This window comes from Typopeltis vanoorti, chromosome 9 (assembly GCF_054136105.1).
Source record: "Typopeltis vanoorti isolate ZY-2024b chromosome 9, IOZ_Tvanoo_1.0, whole genome shotgun sequence".
Lineage (NCBI taxonomy): Eukaryota > Metazoa > Arthropoda > Arachnida > Uropygi > Thelyphonidae > Typopeltis > Typopeltis vanoorti.
Genome location: NC_143557.1, coordinates 84,322,986 through 84,338,783, shown reverse-complemented (window position 1 = coordinate 84,338,783; position 15,798 = coordinate 84,322,986). Strand labels below are relative to the sequence as shown.

At 37.3% G+C, this 15,798-nt stretch overlaps 1 protein-coding gene across 1 annotated transcript in view; it reads right to left on the bottom strand.

Annotated features, from left to right (window-relative positions):
• LOC150103211 (neural-cadherin-like) overlaps positions 1 to 15,798 on the bottom strand; it is a 540,895-nt gene that overhangs the window by 13,535 nt on the left and 511,562 nt on the right. The window contains exon 34 of the mRNA XM_090397648.1: positions 11,072 to 11,313. Within this exon, the coding sequence (XP_090253774.1) occupies positions 11,072 to 11,313 (242 nt within the window). The remainder of the gene's footprint in view (positions 1 to 11,071; positions 11,314 to 15,798) is intronic.

The window sequence follows — 15,798 nt, the reverse complement described above, 5'->3', positions numbered from 1 at the left end:
GTACACTCTGGTGTCCTGCACCAGGGAGAAAACATCACTATCAACAATAACATAGTCAATGAGACTTTTCTTATTCCTTGCCTCTTCTCTCCATGTGAATTTGTGCACATTTTTATGTTGGAACATGGTGTTAGTAATAACCTGTCCATGTCCTGAGCAGAAATCCAATAGATATTTGCCATTATTATTAGCTTTGCTCTTTTCTCCAAATTTTCCCAAAATATTTTTGTATGTCTGACAATCATTTCCTACTCTGCTATTTAGATCCCCAACAAGGATAAACTTTTCCTTTTTCATTGTGTCAGTTGCTTTTTCTAAAGCCTCAAAAAATTACTCCACTTCTACCTTAGTAGAACCTTCTGTGGGACCATGGGCACAAATAAATCTCATTGTCTAGTTCTCCATTCTCATATTTGTCCACATTATTCTACTTGTGATTGCCTGCCTCAGCTAGCTCCATTTCTTTGCCATTCAGGCTTCTTATGTTGATAGTACCGATCTTTAACTGGTGATGTTGAGTTGGGGTGTGCTTTCAGATTTGTTCTCAGTAGCTGATTTTTCATTGTTTGTCCTGGTTCCCTGGCTAAAACAACGAGGACCTTATTTAACCAGGCGATGCCCCAGCCGGTATGAAATTCTTTCATGCTGTACCATCATTTTTATTTTGGTTTAACCAATAAGAATACAATTTGGTCAGCTACATTCCAAATATCCACCAAAATGGATAAGGGAAATGCCACTGTTGTTCTCAACCAAACGGAGACTACACAAGTAAGCTTTCAACTTTACTATTAGATCGTTCTACCTACCTCCCCATTAAATATGATCCCACCAGCTCTCAAATCAAAACACTCCAGAGGCTCCTTAAGAAGGTTATGTCTTGGCCTGCGGAAGTGACTAGCAGACTAAAACCTTTCAACTCTAGACACCCATCCCCAACATATGGACTACCAAAAATCCATAAGTAGAATATGCCATTACGTCCCATTGTGGATGGAATCAATTCCCCCAAATACAAATTAGCCAAAGTGCTCACACATTATACTAGCAACACACCATCACACATTAAAAACTCAGCCCACTTTAAAGCCAGTATTGCAAACCTCTCGCTCCAACACACTGACATAATGGTGAGCTTCGACGTCTCCTTATTCACAAATGCCCCACTCGAAGATACCTTAGATCTCATTCAAGCCAAATTTCCTCCTGATATCTCAGCCCTATTTCAGTTCACCATGAGCCCAGGCTATTTCGTTTGGCAAGGAAAATTCTACAAACAGATAGAGGAGACAGCCATGGATTCTCCACTCTCTTCACCCCTGACAAACTTCTTTATAGAGAATTTTGAAGAAAAAGCCTTAAACTCAGTCTCACAACAACCCAGTCTCTGGCTACGTTACATGGATGATGTGTTCGCTATTTGGCCACACAGCTTAGACACACTCCACAACTTCCTAACACACATCAATACCCCAGAATCCAGCAATAATCACTCCCCCCTCCCAACAACATTATGGGATTATAAAAACCCTATATAACAGGACTAAATTAATCTGTTCAGATAACAATGCCTTAACCACTGAACTTAACCATATCCTTAACACCTTCTTAGCCAATCTCCCCCAAAAAATCCAGAAAATATTAAAACCAGTTACCCCAACACCCTAACAGATTACACTAAATCTATCACCATTCTGTATATCTGGGGCACATCTGAAAATCTAACAAAAATCCTAAAAAAATATGACCTGACTACCTGTTACAAACCATATAAGAAATTGGCATCCCTTATCCACTCCACCAAAGACCAGTTTCCACTTCCCATAGACCTACCAGATCCCTTGCAGTTGTAAACTGTCCTATTACGGCCAAACAGGCAGGACAGCTAATATCAAGATATCCGAACACAAAGATTACATCTGGTTTCACCAATACAGCACTTTGGAGGCTTGCAGACCATGCTCTGGATACCCGTCACAGAATACGCTGGAAGAAAGCCACTTTACTACACCATAGCAAATATAAATATGATAGATTGTTCCTGGAATCAGCATCAGCTCTAAAAAACTTTCCAAACTTCAACAAATTTGGATGCATGAGACTGCCCCAAATTTGGGAAGCTTGCATCATGAGAATTTCAGCCCAACAGCCAAGACAACCCAATATAGCCCACTAGGGGGGGGGACACCTTTAGGACTCTAGGAACAATGTTAGTTTTCCCTCTTCTGCTCATTTTTAAGCCTGTGTGCACACATCATAGTTTTATGTTCCCAGAAGATGGCAATGTAACATTGCTGAAATACTGGAAGGTACTGATTGAAGTTTTTTAATCAATATTTTAGTATATGTTGTCATTTCCTGAAAAATTGAGTCACGAAGAAAACTAGATTTGTTGTTTTCTGCTTTACTTTTTTGGCAAGGAACTTTTTTTTTTTGGGGGGGGGGGGGTAAGAAGATGCCGATATTTTTGCAAAAATCTCTTCAAGTATGTTGGCATTCGCTGTCTTTGAGCACTGTGGCTACACATTTGTGCAACCACAGTGCTCAAGGACAGAACTTGGTGATGGTATATCTGCCTTTCATTTTCCAGATTTTTTCTGATACTTCTTTGTTGTCTGCAGATCCTGATAAAGTAAACTGGATCTAGGATTCCTTTTGGCTCTGATGCCTGAAGTATCATGCTTGGGTTCAAGCTCGTTTGAAAGCAGTTTGAAACCTGGGCTCCTTTGGTTGCTGTGCAATCATCATTTCACCATCTCTTAGGAAAATGTGGAAACCACCTAGATGTTTTAGGAATTGCAATGGTGGCTTGTATAATATACCCTGTTATACGATTTATTGCATCGCTGATAGGAAATGAACTGACCATTGCAGAATCGAATTCTGCTAAGAAGAAAATGTAGACTGGTCAGCTTGCTCAATTTACATATAGAAAAGTGGACATCATGGGAAAAGGTAGGGTGAGCAGATAGTCAAGTCAATGGCAGTGAATGTTCAGGTAGGCATATTGAAGATGGTGTCTCTTCCTGTGTTTACGAGGGAGAGTTTGTTGTTATTGAGCATAAACTCAATAACCCTTCCTTTAATGCTTGTCCAGCCTGTACCACAGAATGCTGTGTCCATTTAAATCCCCCATTAAAAGTGAGGGGATAGTAACTGCGACGAGACATCATCAAACTCGTCTTGGGAAATCATCTGTGGCAGGCGGAAGGTAGATTATAATTATTATTCTAAATGGAGAACTGATCCATGAGAGACTGGTCAACCTATGGTATATCATGTGGATGGGCAATAAAGAACTTATATTCACATTTGACTTGAAAAGCTGTGAGTTGTATTCCTTGGGAAACATGTGGTAAAAGACTGTTCCAGGGCAGTAGTGGAAGAAATAAATAACAAAGAGAAGAAGTTTGTTCTGTGGGTTTGGAGTTGAACTGTGAGAGGGTGTTGGCGAGCTGGTGTATGCATTTGGATGTATATATACGTCCTGGCCCGTAGCGTGGTTAAACACATCTTTGTGCTGCTCCAATGAAGTAAAGATAATCCACAGTTAACTAATGCAACAACAACAAAAAAAAAGACTGCATTTATACTTTTGGAGGCCCCAGGTGCAACATCATTATTATGAGACCTCAAAAGAACAAGTCTATTTCAGTTAATGAAATTCATGTGCATTTTTTTTTTTTTAGTTTATTGAAAATAAAAGTCAACATTTCCATAATAACTCATTTTAATAAAATAAAATAACATTCGTATACATATATTTGCATTTAAAAAAATATAATAATAGCTAATAAAAGTTTTTTTTTTCCTTTTCTGGTTTTGGCAAATATATCTATAATGTCATCATAATTAATCAAGTCCATTACATCTGATTCAATATATGCATAATAACAACAGGTCACTTTTTTCTCTCTCTCTTTTTTTTTTTTGATGCAAGTTGCATCTTAAATAATTTTTTATTTGTTTCACACACTGAAAATGAACGCATTTGAAATAGGCATCATCAAAAATATTTTAAAAATTTTCCACCTTCAGAAAAGTAGACTTTAACCTATCGTTTATAAATTTGTGCATACTTTTAATTGAAGAATTTTCTTCCTATAGCATTATTAAAAATTGCTTAACTTCATCAATAATTTTTTCTGAGTTAATACCAGTCCTATAAGTTTGTAAAATTTTGTTAATACTAGTCTTGTACTTGTCTTGATCTAATTCTTTCTTCAAAAAATGTCAAACATATCTGATATGTCTAAATAGTTTTTTTGCTCTTTCATTAATTTCCAAATTAGCTTATTGCAAATGACATTAAAAGCATTAACAATGAAATTTTCTTTCCCATGTAATCTAATCTCATCGTTAGATTGTGAAACTTCGTCACACATTTTTTCACTCTTTCCTTCTCATCTTTAAATTTTATCTCATCTGTTAATAAATCCATTTCTTCATTTAAACCAGCAAAATTATTCCTTATATCGTAAATAAAACCAACTAAAGACTGTAACAAATTATTACTAACAACAAATCCATATAGGGATCTTGTAGAGATTTACTAGTAGCATTTATTCATTGTAAAATTTTTTCCCACACAACTGGTAAAATTGCTGTTTCTGAATTGTCAAAATGTTCAGCCAATGATAAGCTCTTTTAGAAATAGGTTTTTCATGAGAAGAAATGAATAGTTCAAGTAATGCCTCTTTAATTTGTTTATATCTACGTTTCAAAACCAATATAGCACCAGCTCTTGTGGACCACCTCGTTTCGCTTAATCTTTTAATGTTACAGATTTTTTTTCTAAATGTTTAAGGAGTATACCCCATCTTCTTGTTGAAGATGAAAAGTAATTATATACATTTTGAATAAAACAAAAACATTACACTGCCTCCGGACAAGATTCCACAGCATAGTTGCCAATTAAATTTAAGGAATGACTAGAGCAGTGTTTCTCAAACTTTTTCTATGATGGAACATTTCGCAAATCCTGAAATTTTAACAGAACACCTTGGTTAGAGTCAAGTATCATAAGTCTCGTATTTAATATAAAACTAAGTGCACACTATCACTGCAGCAGGCTGTATCGCATCACAAAAATGTGACAGCACACACTACAGGTGTGCCGGACTGATTCGCATTGACCATGCTTGTGCCTGCACGTTTCCTAGAATAGATACCTCCATACTTCACTCGCACTGAGGTATGGAGCCGCTGGCTAACAACAGCGGGCAGCTGAGTCAAAGCCAGTGTGCACCGGCCTTAATAGCACAATCCTCATGCAAAGCAAGGAGCACCTGATTTTCAAACATGTTTGAATGTGTCGGAGCATTTAAAACCATTCCAGGCTCATATTAATTTTGATAATTTTTCGCAGAACACTTATTCACTTTCCATGGAACATAGTTTGGAATATGCTGGACTAGAGCATGGTATATAATGTGCAGAGGGGCCATATTTCTTCAGCCTGGCTTGTAAAAATGTATAGACACCTTTCATATTGGCAGTGTTATCATAGCTTTGCCCTCTGCACATTTTTAACTCCAAAGATAATTATTCTAATTTTTTTAATACTTCCTCTTCTAAATATAAGGAATTATGTTGTGTAATACTGGTGAACCTGATACATATTTCTCTAATGTCAAAATTTGCTGTAACCTAAATATAATAACTAGTTGGTCATTATGGGCAACATCTGACATTGAATCGAGTATTATTGCAAAATAAGCAGCTTCCTTAATTTCTGATATTAACATTTCTTGTTTTATTAGCTATTAACGCTATGAATTCATCACAAGTGTGGTAAGAAAGATAATTTGATCTTCCAAGAACCACAGTTGGCATACATTTTCATTGATGTTTTTTAAAAAATCATTAAATTCACTAAATAATGTAAACACCATAAATAATTTCCCCAAGAACCAGATAAAATATAATTTGTATTGCCTCTAAATGCTAGCCCTAGTTTACTCAGTAACTTAATGGTAGCTATTCTTTTTAAAACCTCTCTCCAATAATTTTCTTCAGATTGTATTTGTTTCATCAATTCAGAATCAACTCGAATATTTACAGAACTTGATTTTCTTTTGTGATATGTGCACATTGCTCGTATATTCTTAGTAGAACGCTCGTAATCACATAAGGCTTGTGTTATATTTCTCCAGTCATTAAAACCCTTCATTAACCTATTATTGACCACTCTCCTTTCTTCTTTGTTCCATTTGTCTTTGTACATTTTTGACATATATTCAATTTCATTGTGTATTCTTTTTTTTTTTATTTTTAATTTTCGATTTTACCAACATTCTGAGGCATATTTATTAAAATATACTCGATAAATTGTTCATTAATACTAATTGGCCACACTGCTATATTGGTGAGATAAGAGATGGATTGCTTGCTGGTAAGTACAGACTCCCATTGAAAATTTTCTTCAAAATCCCCTTGATTTGTTTCATTTCTTTCTTTCTCTCCTATGTTTTCCACATTATTTTGATGTTCTTCATTTTTCACTTTCGTCTCCTCCTGATACTGATACCAATGTTTCACTTTCATTCTGAGAAATATGAGGTACAACCTCAGTTCTATGAAATTCTTCACTTCATTCATTTTCAGAAGAACGTAAGAAAGACAAAATTGCCCCCTTTTGATTATTTAGCTGTTTTTCCTTTTCTCTGAGTCATTTTCTTTTACTAGCTCCGGATTGAAACTTTCTTGGCATCATTATGAGTATTATACTATCAAAAGTGAAATAAATATTTATTAAATCCAAAATAAACATATAAATAAATAAAATAAAAGCTAAAAAATACAAAAAATAGTAACAGTGTATCTTGGTTTTGTTAAAATAAATGAGTATCAGTAAAATAACAAATTCATTGAAAAATATATTCTTACCAATTGTGACAACTACTTTAACCATATAATTAGGTATATACACTTGCATACTCCTTTACAAATACTAGCCAAATAACGGTAATTAAACTATAAGTTGTTACGCGTACGTACGAACGACACTTAACGACTTCGATCAGTTATGGCCATGCGATAGAACTTTAGAATAGAATAGAAAAGTTTTTGACATATATTCTATTGAGTATAAGGATGTGATGGTTCATCTATATAAGGCATTGGCCAGACTACATATGGTCTACTGTGTTCAGTGGTCACCTAATTTTCAGTGTGATGTGGAAACACTAGAGAGGATCTAAAGAGGGTCCATTCCACAATTCTATTTCTATTCTCACTCTTCTATGGTTGTGTGAAATATATAGATATAGGGAACAAAATAGCTATTACCCCCAATAGGTTTTCCCTCGTTGGTGGTACACTTGCGTACATGAATTTTATGCAATGCAACAGTTCCTGTTAATTTTGTACTCAAAGGAAAGAACAATGTATTTCAAAAGGAGGCCTCACAAATTTTTCAGCAGCCTTTGGTGTTTATATTATGAATTTAATATTTAAAAATAAGTATTTTATTTTACAACTATACCTAGGCTGTTTTTATATTGTTGTTTGTGAGGAGTAAGTTTTTAAATTGTGGTCCCAGCTTGCACCTTATGGTAAATGCAACCCTGGTCCTCTTTCTCCTTCTTTGCTTCTTCATTTCCTTACCTTTGAGAAATCTCAAAACTTTAGACAACATCAGGTATTTCTCCTTGGACAAATATAGAGCTTAACACACACACACACACACACCACATTTACAGCTGAAAAATGCCTGGCTTTCTCTTCTTTATAGTCAATACTTCTCTCGTGAATAAATGCTGACTTGAAACAAATGTATCTCCCAATTCTCCAACATCCATAAATATTCTTCATTCTGCTAGAGAATATTTGGCTAATGATTATCCTCTCACTCTCTCTCTCTCTCAACTACCTCCTCTAACTTTCTCACCAGAATACAGTCTCTTTCTATCTTAAACCTTTCTTACTATTTTGATCAAATGGACAATATAGGCACTGTTCAAACTGACACACATAATCCTTTAAGTTTAATTAGAATATAGACATTTTCCAATTTCTTCTGATTAAAAAGTTAGGAAATTGCATCAAATAAACACACACACTTTGCAGATAAATAATCAGTGATTAACAGCCATTACCTTTTCAGATGTTCACTGTGTGTGTGTGTGTGTGTGTGTGAGAGAGAGAGAGAGAGAGAGAGAGAGAGAGAGATTCACCCACCTATCTGTGGCTCTATAGTATCCTGCCCAAGGGCAAATTCCACATTTTGAATGAATAAGTTGAAAACAGCTAGTAAAACAACAGAACAGATGCATCAAACTAATGCTCTGTCTGCATGCAGTACAATCCCACCACTCAACAATCGTGATAGAAAACTATCACAGATTCAGACATGAAACATTAACTGAAAGTAAGTTACTGAAATTAGTCTGATCATTTAGGTAGCATGATGTACTTTTTGTTTACATGCTATTAATCGAAACAATTGTTCAAGCATTCTCTGGCAATGCTTCTTTGCTCAGATTATTTATTTTATTTTTTTTGGTGCAAGGACAGCTCTAGTCATGATGCATCAGTACACATGTAATAAATAAGTGGCACATATAGGTTGATTGTGTATATAAAAACAAATGAAACAATTTTAGCAGTACAGAAGGAAAAACATAAAACAGCACAAACAGATAAAAATCTGTTTAGAAAAACAGACATAAAAGATGAGCATAAAACATGTCAAAAAAAGTTAAGTGTAGTAAAATTCATATAACATTTATAAAAAAATCAGGTTTTTAAAAGTATATTTACAATACATTTAATAAAAAATATGTATGTATTTTAAGGAGAGGGGTAGATTATTGTTGTGGAGCAAACAGTCAACAATTCTTCCTCTGAAATTTGCAGGCAGAACCATACGCATACAGAACCATATGTCCATTCAAATCCCCAGTTAAAAGGGGTGGTAACTGCACTGACACCATCAAGGTCAGAAATATCAGTGGCAAAAGAAAGATATATGAGGCAAACAGTTATTACGATTCCAACTGAGAGTTGGATAAAAACTGTTTCTTATGCTGGTGTTATGTGGGACTACTTCGAAGGGAAGGGTATGGTTGCCCACAAGGATGGCAACTCCTCCAATGGCAGATCTATCCTCTGTTCTGTCCATATGAATGAGAGTAACATTTAGGTGATGTCAGATTATCATGCAACTTCAAATATGTTTTTTGCAAGCAGAAGAATACAGGGTTACACCTCTGCAAGACCCCACCCCTGATGTCACTGATGTATTCCACAACAATTCCATTATAGGAATGTTGTCATGGTTTCTTATTGGTGGTATCACCTGATTTCCAATTTTGTGAAGTTTCATTTTCATTAGCTTTGGATTTTTTCTTTCTAGAAAATTGTGGATGGCCAGTGTCGACCATTCCTTCTTCATTAGGAAAAATATCCATAATGTCGTCAAATTGGACTTCCTTCAGGGCATTAGATATATTAAATACTTTATCTTCTTCTGGGGGTGGTGGGTGGGAATGAAGGTATCCTTGCCATCTGTAGACAGGTCATCTTTGGAGTGAGCCCATACTGGTTTCTCTCTCTTTCATGTACTCTAAAGACACAGCAAAAAAATTGTACCATTTAAGGCTATTATAGTCATGAGATGGAAGGATTGACGTGTGTCAAAATTCCTACTAATACTTTCTTTACAGTTACCAAGAAGATGACTGTAAAGAAAGTGTACTCCATTGCATAGGGAAAGTTTACCACTAGATGTTACTATATTTGTGGAATACTGCTTCTTTGCATGTTGGTATGGGATGTGCTGCCCAGTTTTTATTTTTTGGATCTCTTTTTCATCCTTCCACCTTTGGCATGCTTAGGACTAAGCAGGGAGATCCCCCTCAAAATTGGGTAATTTTGGTGTGTTGTTCTTAGTCTTTGTTTCCATGACCTTTACTGTCACACTGACCACAGATGGCAGAGCCACAATAGGCAGTTTGAGATGACCACACTTCTGACATTTAAAGCAGTGCAAGGGATTCGGGATGTAGAGACTAACTGTACAGGTGCTGACTATATCTATATATGAGTATTCTCCTCGTAGCCATTACTACTCGGTCTTTCATTTCAGAGCGGATCTCTTCTAGGGCATCAAGAGGTCCTATTCTGAAATTATTCCTCAAAAATAATTTAAAGATTTGTGGTGGTAGCTGTGATTTGTACCCTCAAATGGTGTTGCATGGAGATGAGTGATTGAGTCTGTTGTTTCTACCAGAATATCACCCGAATACAGTTTTTTCCCACAGATTTTGGGAATTCTTCCAAATCCTTCTGGACGAAGAAGGATGACATGTTGAGTGTAACATTAAGAATGCTGGTATGACTGTTGCTGATGTCTCTGAACCTGTTTGGGGCTTGCTGAAATACAAAAGTATGAAAAATTATACTCATAGGGAGGTTAATTAAGCGTCAGAGATCCCCCCCCCACCCCACATGAATGCTCACTCTCTTGCAAACAATGACTGTGCCCGAGAGTGAAATGTCAGGACTACCCTGGATACTATACCAACACCACGGCAATCCTTGGTCCTTGTCCTCAGATAGGGGAAAGGAGTCTTACTGTGACAGAACTGACTCTTACAAGAAGCACATTAGCCGATTGCTTGTGGCCAGGCCATCCAGGATGCTTGTCTTGCTGAAGCAAAAGCCAAAGTAGTGCAAGACTACAGGATCTCTCCCTTTCCAGATGTCTGTGGGTTGCACTGCACTACATATGTGGCAGCAAGGCATTAAATCCCAGTGAATGGTGGTTTAAATGATAGGATAGTAAAAAGAATGAGGAGAAGTAGAGCAAAGATTATGTGAAAAAACCATAGAAAAAGAATGAAAAGGGCCAGTACTATTACTGGGGGGGGGGGGGTGCCTGCTGAGATAAAATGTGTCTGCTCAGATCATAACAGAATATATTTTTATGAATGAGAAATCTATGCAATCCAGTTAAAGTTCAACAATTTGTCAATTATTGGTATTCTGAATAAAAATTTACATCCACAAGTCAACTCATTTACAAAGAATCTTTCTATATAAGTTTACAGAAATAATTCATACTTACTAAGGATACCAAACAAACAAACAACAATGAGAGCCAAGGCTGCTGCACCAAGCTGCATCACCTTTTCTTCTCTAACAGCATTGCAAAGGTCACCAGTAAATCCACTCTCACAGACACAATAAAATCCTTTTCCACCTTGAAGATTGATGCAGGAACCACCATTAAAACATGGTTGACTTAAACATTCATCTTCATCGGTACAATTCTGTCCATCATTTGTTATTATAAACCTTTCAGGACAACTGGAAAAATCAGAAAAGTTGTTTTTGCATCAGCACACTCGATTTTTAGAACTAATAATTCATAAAACTCACAAACAGCTTATTTGTTTTTGGATCTAATGGCATAAGCATATCTATGGTCATGCCAAGCCAAACACACATAATAAATAAGTGGTATGCATGTTTCTCAAATCTGCATATAATGACATGAAACACTTCTTAGCAATATACAAGGTAACAAATAAAACACCATAAAGAGGTAAAAATCAGTGTAGAAAAACAGATGTAAAAAGAAGTTTAAACAAGAGCAGCAACATTCATAAAAAATCAGGTTTTTAAAAGTACACTTACAATAAATTAAACTAATAAAAATTATATATATGAGAGAAGAGAGGAGAGGCTGAAAAATTCTGATAAACACCTAGAACAAAAATGATATTAAAGCAACTGATATAATCACAAGAAAGACGTATCCTAAATCATTTTAACCCCCATGTTTCATCACATTGCAATAATTTGTTCTTTTTCTTTTAGGATATATAAAAAGAGTTGCTTTAATAACTCTTCTTATATCATTTTTGTTCTAGGAGTTTATCAGAATTCCCCCCCCATACGTATGTAATTTAATATGAGATGGTTTCCTTTCCTTCAGTGTTACACCATGAGAGCATTCATTTTATAAAAATTATGGAATCTACAACCATGTTAATGCGATAACTAATATTTAAGGAATTGACAGCGTATACTAGAAATATAAATTAAATAAACTTTAATATATACTTTCCGATATTTCGGCAAACGTCATGTTGCCATCTTCTTGGGAACTTAATACAAAGACACGTGCACACAAGTACTACACAACAGCAAATGAGAACTGAAGCTAGGAAGCTAATTGGTGGTTCTTGGCCTTTGGGCTGAAGTTCTTCTGATAATTGTTTCCCAAATTTGGGGCAGTCTCATGCATCCAAATTTGTTGAGGTTTGGCATGTTCCTAAAAACTGAGGCTGATTCCATGAATAGTCTTTCTTCCATCTTATTCTGTGGCGAGTATCCAGAGCGTGGTCTGCAAGCCCAGAGTGGCTGTACTGGTGAAATCGGATGTAATCCTTGTGTTCTGAGATTCTGATATTTGCTGTCCTGCCTGTTTGGCCAAAGTAAGACAATTTACAGCTGCAAGGGACCTGGTATACACCAGGTAGGTCTAGGGGAAGTGGTTGGTCTTTAGTGGAGCAGATAAGGGATGCCAATTTTCTATGTGGTCTATAACAAGTGGTTAAGTCATGTTTTCTTAAGATTTTGTTGATTTTTTCCGAGGTGCCTCGGATGTAGGGAATGGTGATGGATTTAGAGTAATCTTTTTTGTGAAGGGGAGGAGGTGGTGGGTTGTGGATAACTGGGTTAAGTATTTTCTGGATTTTTTTTTTTTTTTTTTTGGGGGGGGGGGGGAGCCATTGGCTGAGAAAGTGTCATGGATGTGATTTAGTTCAGTGGTTAGGGCTTGATCATTTGAACAGATTACTTTTGCCCTGTTGAATAGTGTCTTAATAACTCCATATTGTTGTGGGGGGGGGGGGGTGATGGGATTGTTGGTGAATGTATCTGCCTGTATGGGTGGGTTTTCTATAAACTGAGAAAACCAAGGTACCATCAGGTTGGCGGGTGACTAGTGTGTCTAGGAAGGGGAGGTTATTGTTTTCCTCTTTTTCCAGGGTGAACTTGATTCTAGGGTGTTGGTTGTTTAAGTGTGTTAGGAAGGAGAGGAGTGAATCCGGGCCATGTGGCCAAATAGCAAACACATCATCAACGTAGCGAAGTCATATGGTAGTTTTTGTGGGGCTGAGTTTAAGGCTTTCTCTTCAAAAGTCTCCATAAAGAAGTTGGCCAAGGGTGGGGAAAGTGGTGAACCCATGGCTGTCCCCTCTATCTGTTTGTAGAATTTTTCCTGCCAAAAGAAATAGGGCTGAGATATCGTGAGGAAATTTACCTTGGATTAGCTCTAGGGTTTCTTTGAGGGGTACATTCGTGAACAGGGAGGAGACATCAAAACTGACCATTATGTCATTATGTTGCAGTGTAAGGTTTTCTATACTGGCTTTGAAGTGGGCTGAGTTTTTTATGTGTGATGGTGCGTTGCCAGTATAGTGTGAGAGCGCTTTGGCTAAATGATTGGCTAGTTTGTAAGTGGGGGAATCAATGCCATCCACTGTGGGACGTAATGGCACATTTTCTTTATGTATTTTAGGGAGCCCATATATGCGGGGGGGGGGTCTAGAGTTATAGGGTTTTAGTCTGTCGGTAACCTCCACAGGCCAAGAAGTAACCTTCTTAAGGAGCCTATGGAGTTTTCTAATTTGTGAGTTGGTGGGATTGTAATTAATGGGGAGGTAAGTGGATCGATCTAATAGCAAAGCCTTGAGCTTACCTGTGTAGTCATTAAGGTTGAGTACCACAGTGGCGTTCCCCTTATCCGCTTTGGTGATCACTATTTCTTTGTTTCTCTTCAATTCTTGTAGTGACTTGTATTCACTAATAGATATGTTGGATTTTGCTTTTTTGAGAACACAGGCTACATACAATCGAATATCGTTGGCGATGTGGCTTGGAAGTTGGCGAATTCCGCGTTCAATTTGGATCATTAATTCCTCGGCTGGTAATTTCTTAGGAGCAGTGGCGAAGTTGTGACCACGTGACATAACGTTGAGTGCTTCAGTCTTCAAGATAACTGAAGAAAGGTTAACTACAGTGTTGGTTTGTAGTTTAGGTTTGGACGCCGAGTTCTTTATTAATTTAACAAACTTGTTGATATGTCGGCTCCGTATTCGATCGAATTCTTTATTAGCTGCTGTACACGAGATGTCATGTAGGACTGACCAAATCTCGTGATTAAGTGTATGTGAAAGCTCATTCTCTAGCGCTAAAATAGCTCTGTTTATGTCGGCTAGGGAACCGCGTGTAGCGGTAATTTGCTCCCGAAGCAAAGCCTGGCTTGCCCGATTGTAGATACGGAGAGCTTTTTGTGAGATGAAGCGGTTTAAATTTTAAACCGCTTCGTCTCACATATTTCAGTTTAAATTTTACACAGTTATGGATAACTTGATTATCCCGGCAGCGTTTTAGGAATGCCAGATGGTTAAGTTGTCTGGATAACTTAAGCTTCAGTTTGCCGTAATGGCGGGCCTTGCATGCGAAGGAATCTCCGTGGATGATCATTATTCTTGTTGAGAGGCTTATACGCTGGCTTATACTAATCGAATATCGCCAACGATATTCGATTGGATGTAGCCTGTGTTCTCAAAAAAGCAAAACCTCCAAAATCCAACATATCTATTAGTGTATACAAGTCACTACAAGAAATGAAGAGAAACAAAGAAATAGTGATCACCAAAACGGATAAAGGGAACGCCACTGTGGTACTCAACCTTAATGACTACACAGGTAAGCTCAAGGCTTTGCTATTAGATCGATCCACTTACCTCCCCATTAATTACAATCCCACCAACTCACAAATTAGAAAACTCCATAGGCTCCTTAAGAAGGTTACTTCTTGGCCTGTGGAGGTTACCGACAGACTAAAACCCTATAACTCTAGACCCCCCCCCCCCGCATATATGGGCTCCCTAAAATACATAAAGAAAATGTGCCATTACGTCCCACAGTGGATGGCATTGATTCCCCCACTTACAAACTAGCCAATCATTTAGCCAAAGCGCTCTCACACTATACTGGCAACGCACCATCACACATAAAAAACTCAGCCCACTTCAAAGCCAGTATAGAAAACCTTACACTGCAACATAATGACATAATGGTCAGTTTTGATGTCTCCTCCCTATTCACGAATGTACCCCTCAAAGAAACCCTAGAGCTAATCCAAGCTAAATTTCCTCCCGATATCTCAGCCCTATTTCAGTTTACAATAAACTCAGGCTATTTCGTTTGGCAGGAAAAATTCTACAAACAGATAGAGGGGACAGCAATGGGTTCACCACTTTCCCCACCCTTGGCCAACTTCTTTATGGAGACTTTTGAAGAGAAAGCCTTAAACTCCGCCCCACAAAAACCCACTATTTGGCTTCGTTACGTGGATGATGTGTTCGCTATTTGGCCACATGGCCCGGATTCACTCCTCTCCTTCCTAACACTTAAACAACCGACACCCTGGAAAAAGAGGAAAACAATAACCTCCCCTTCCTAGACACACTAGTCACCCACCAACCTGATGGAACCTTGGTTTTCTCAGTTTATAGAAAACCCACCCATACAGGCAGATACATTCACCAACAATCCCATCACCCCCCCTCACAACAATATGGAGTTATTAAGACACTATTCAACATGGCAAAAATAATCTGTTCAAATGACCAAGCCCTAACCAGTGAATTAAATCACATCCATGACACTTTCTCAGCCAATGGCTACCCCCCCCCCCCAAAAAAAAATCCAGAAAATACTTAACCCAGTTATCCACAACCCACCACCCCCTCCCCTTCACAAAAAAGATTACTC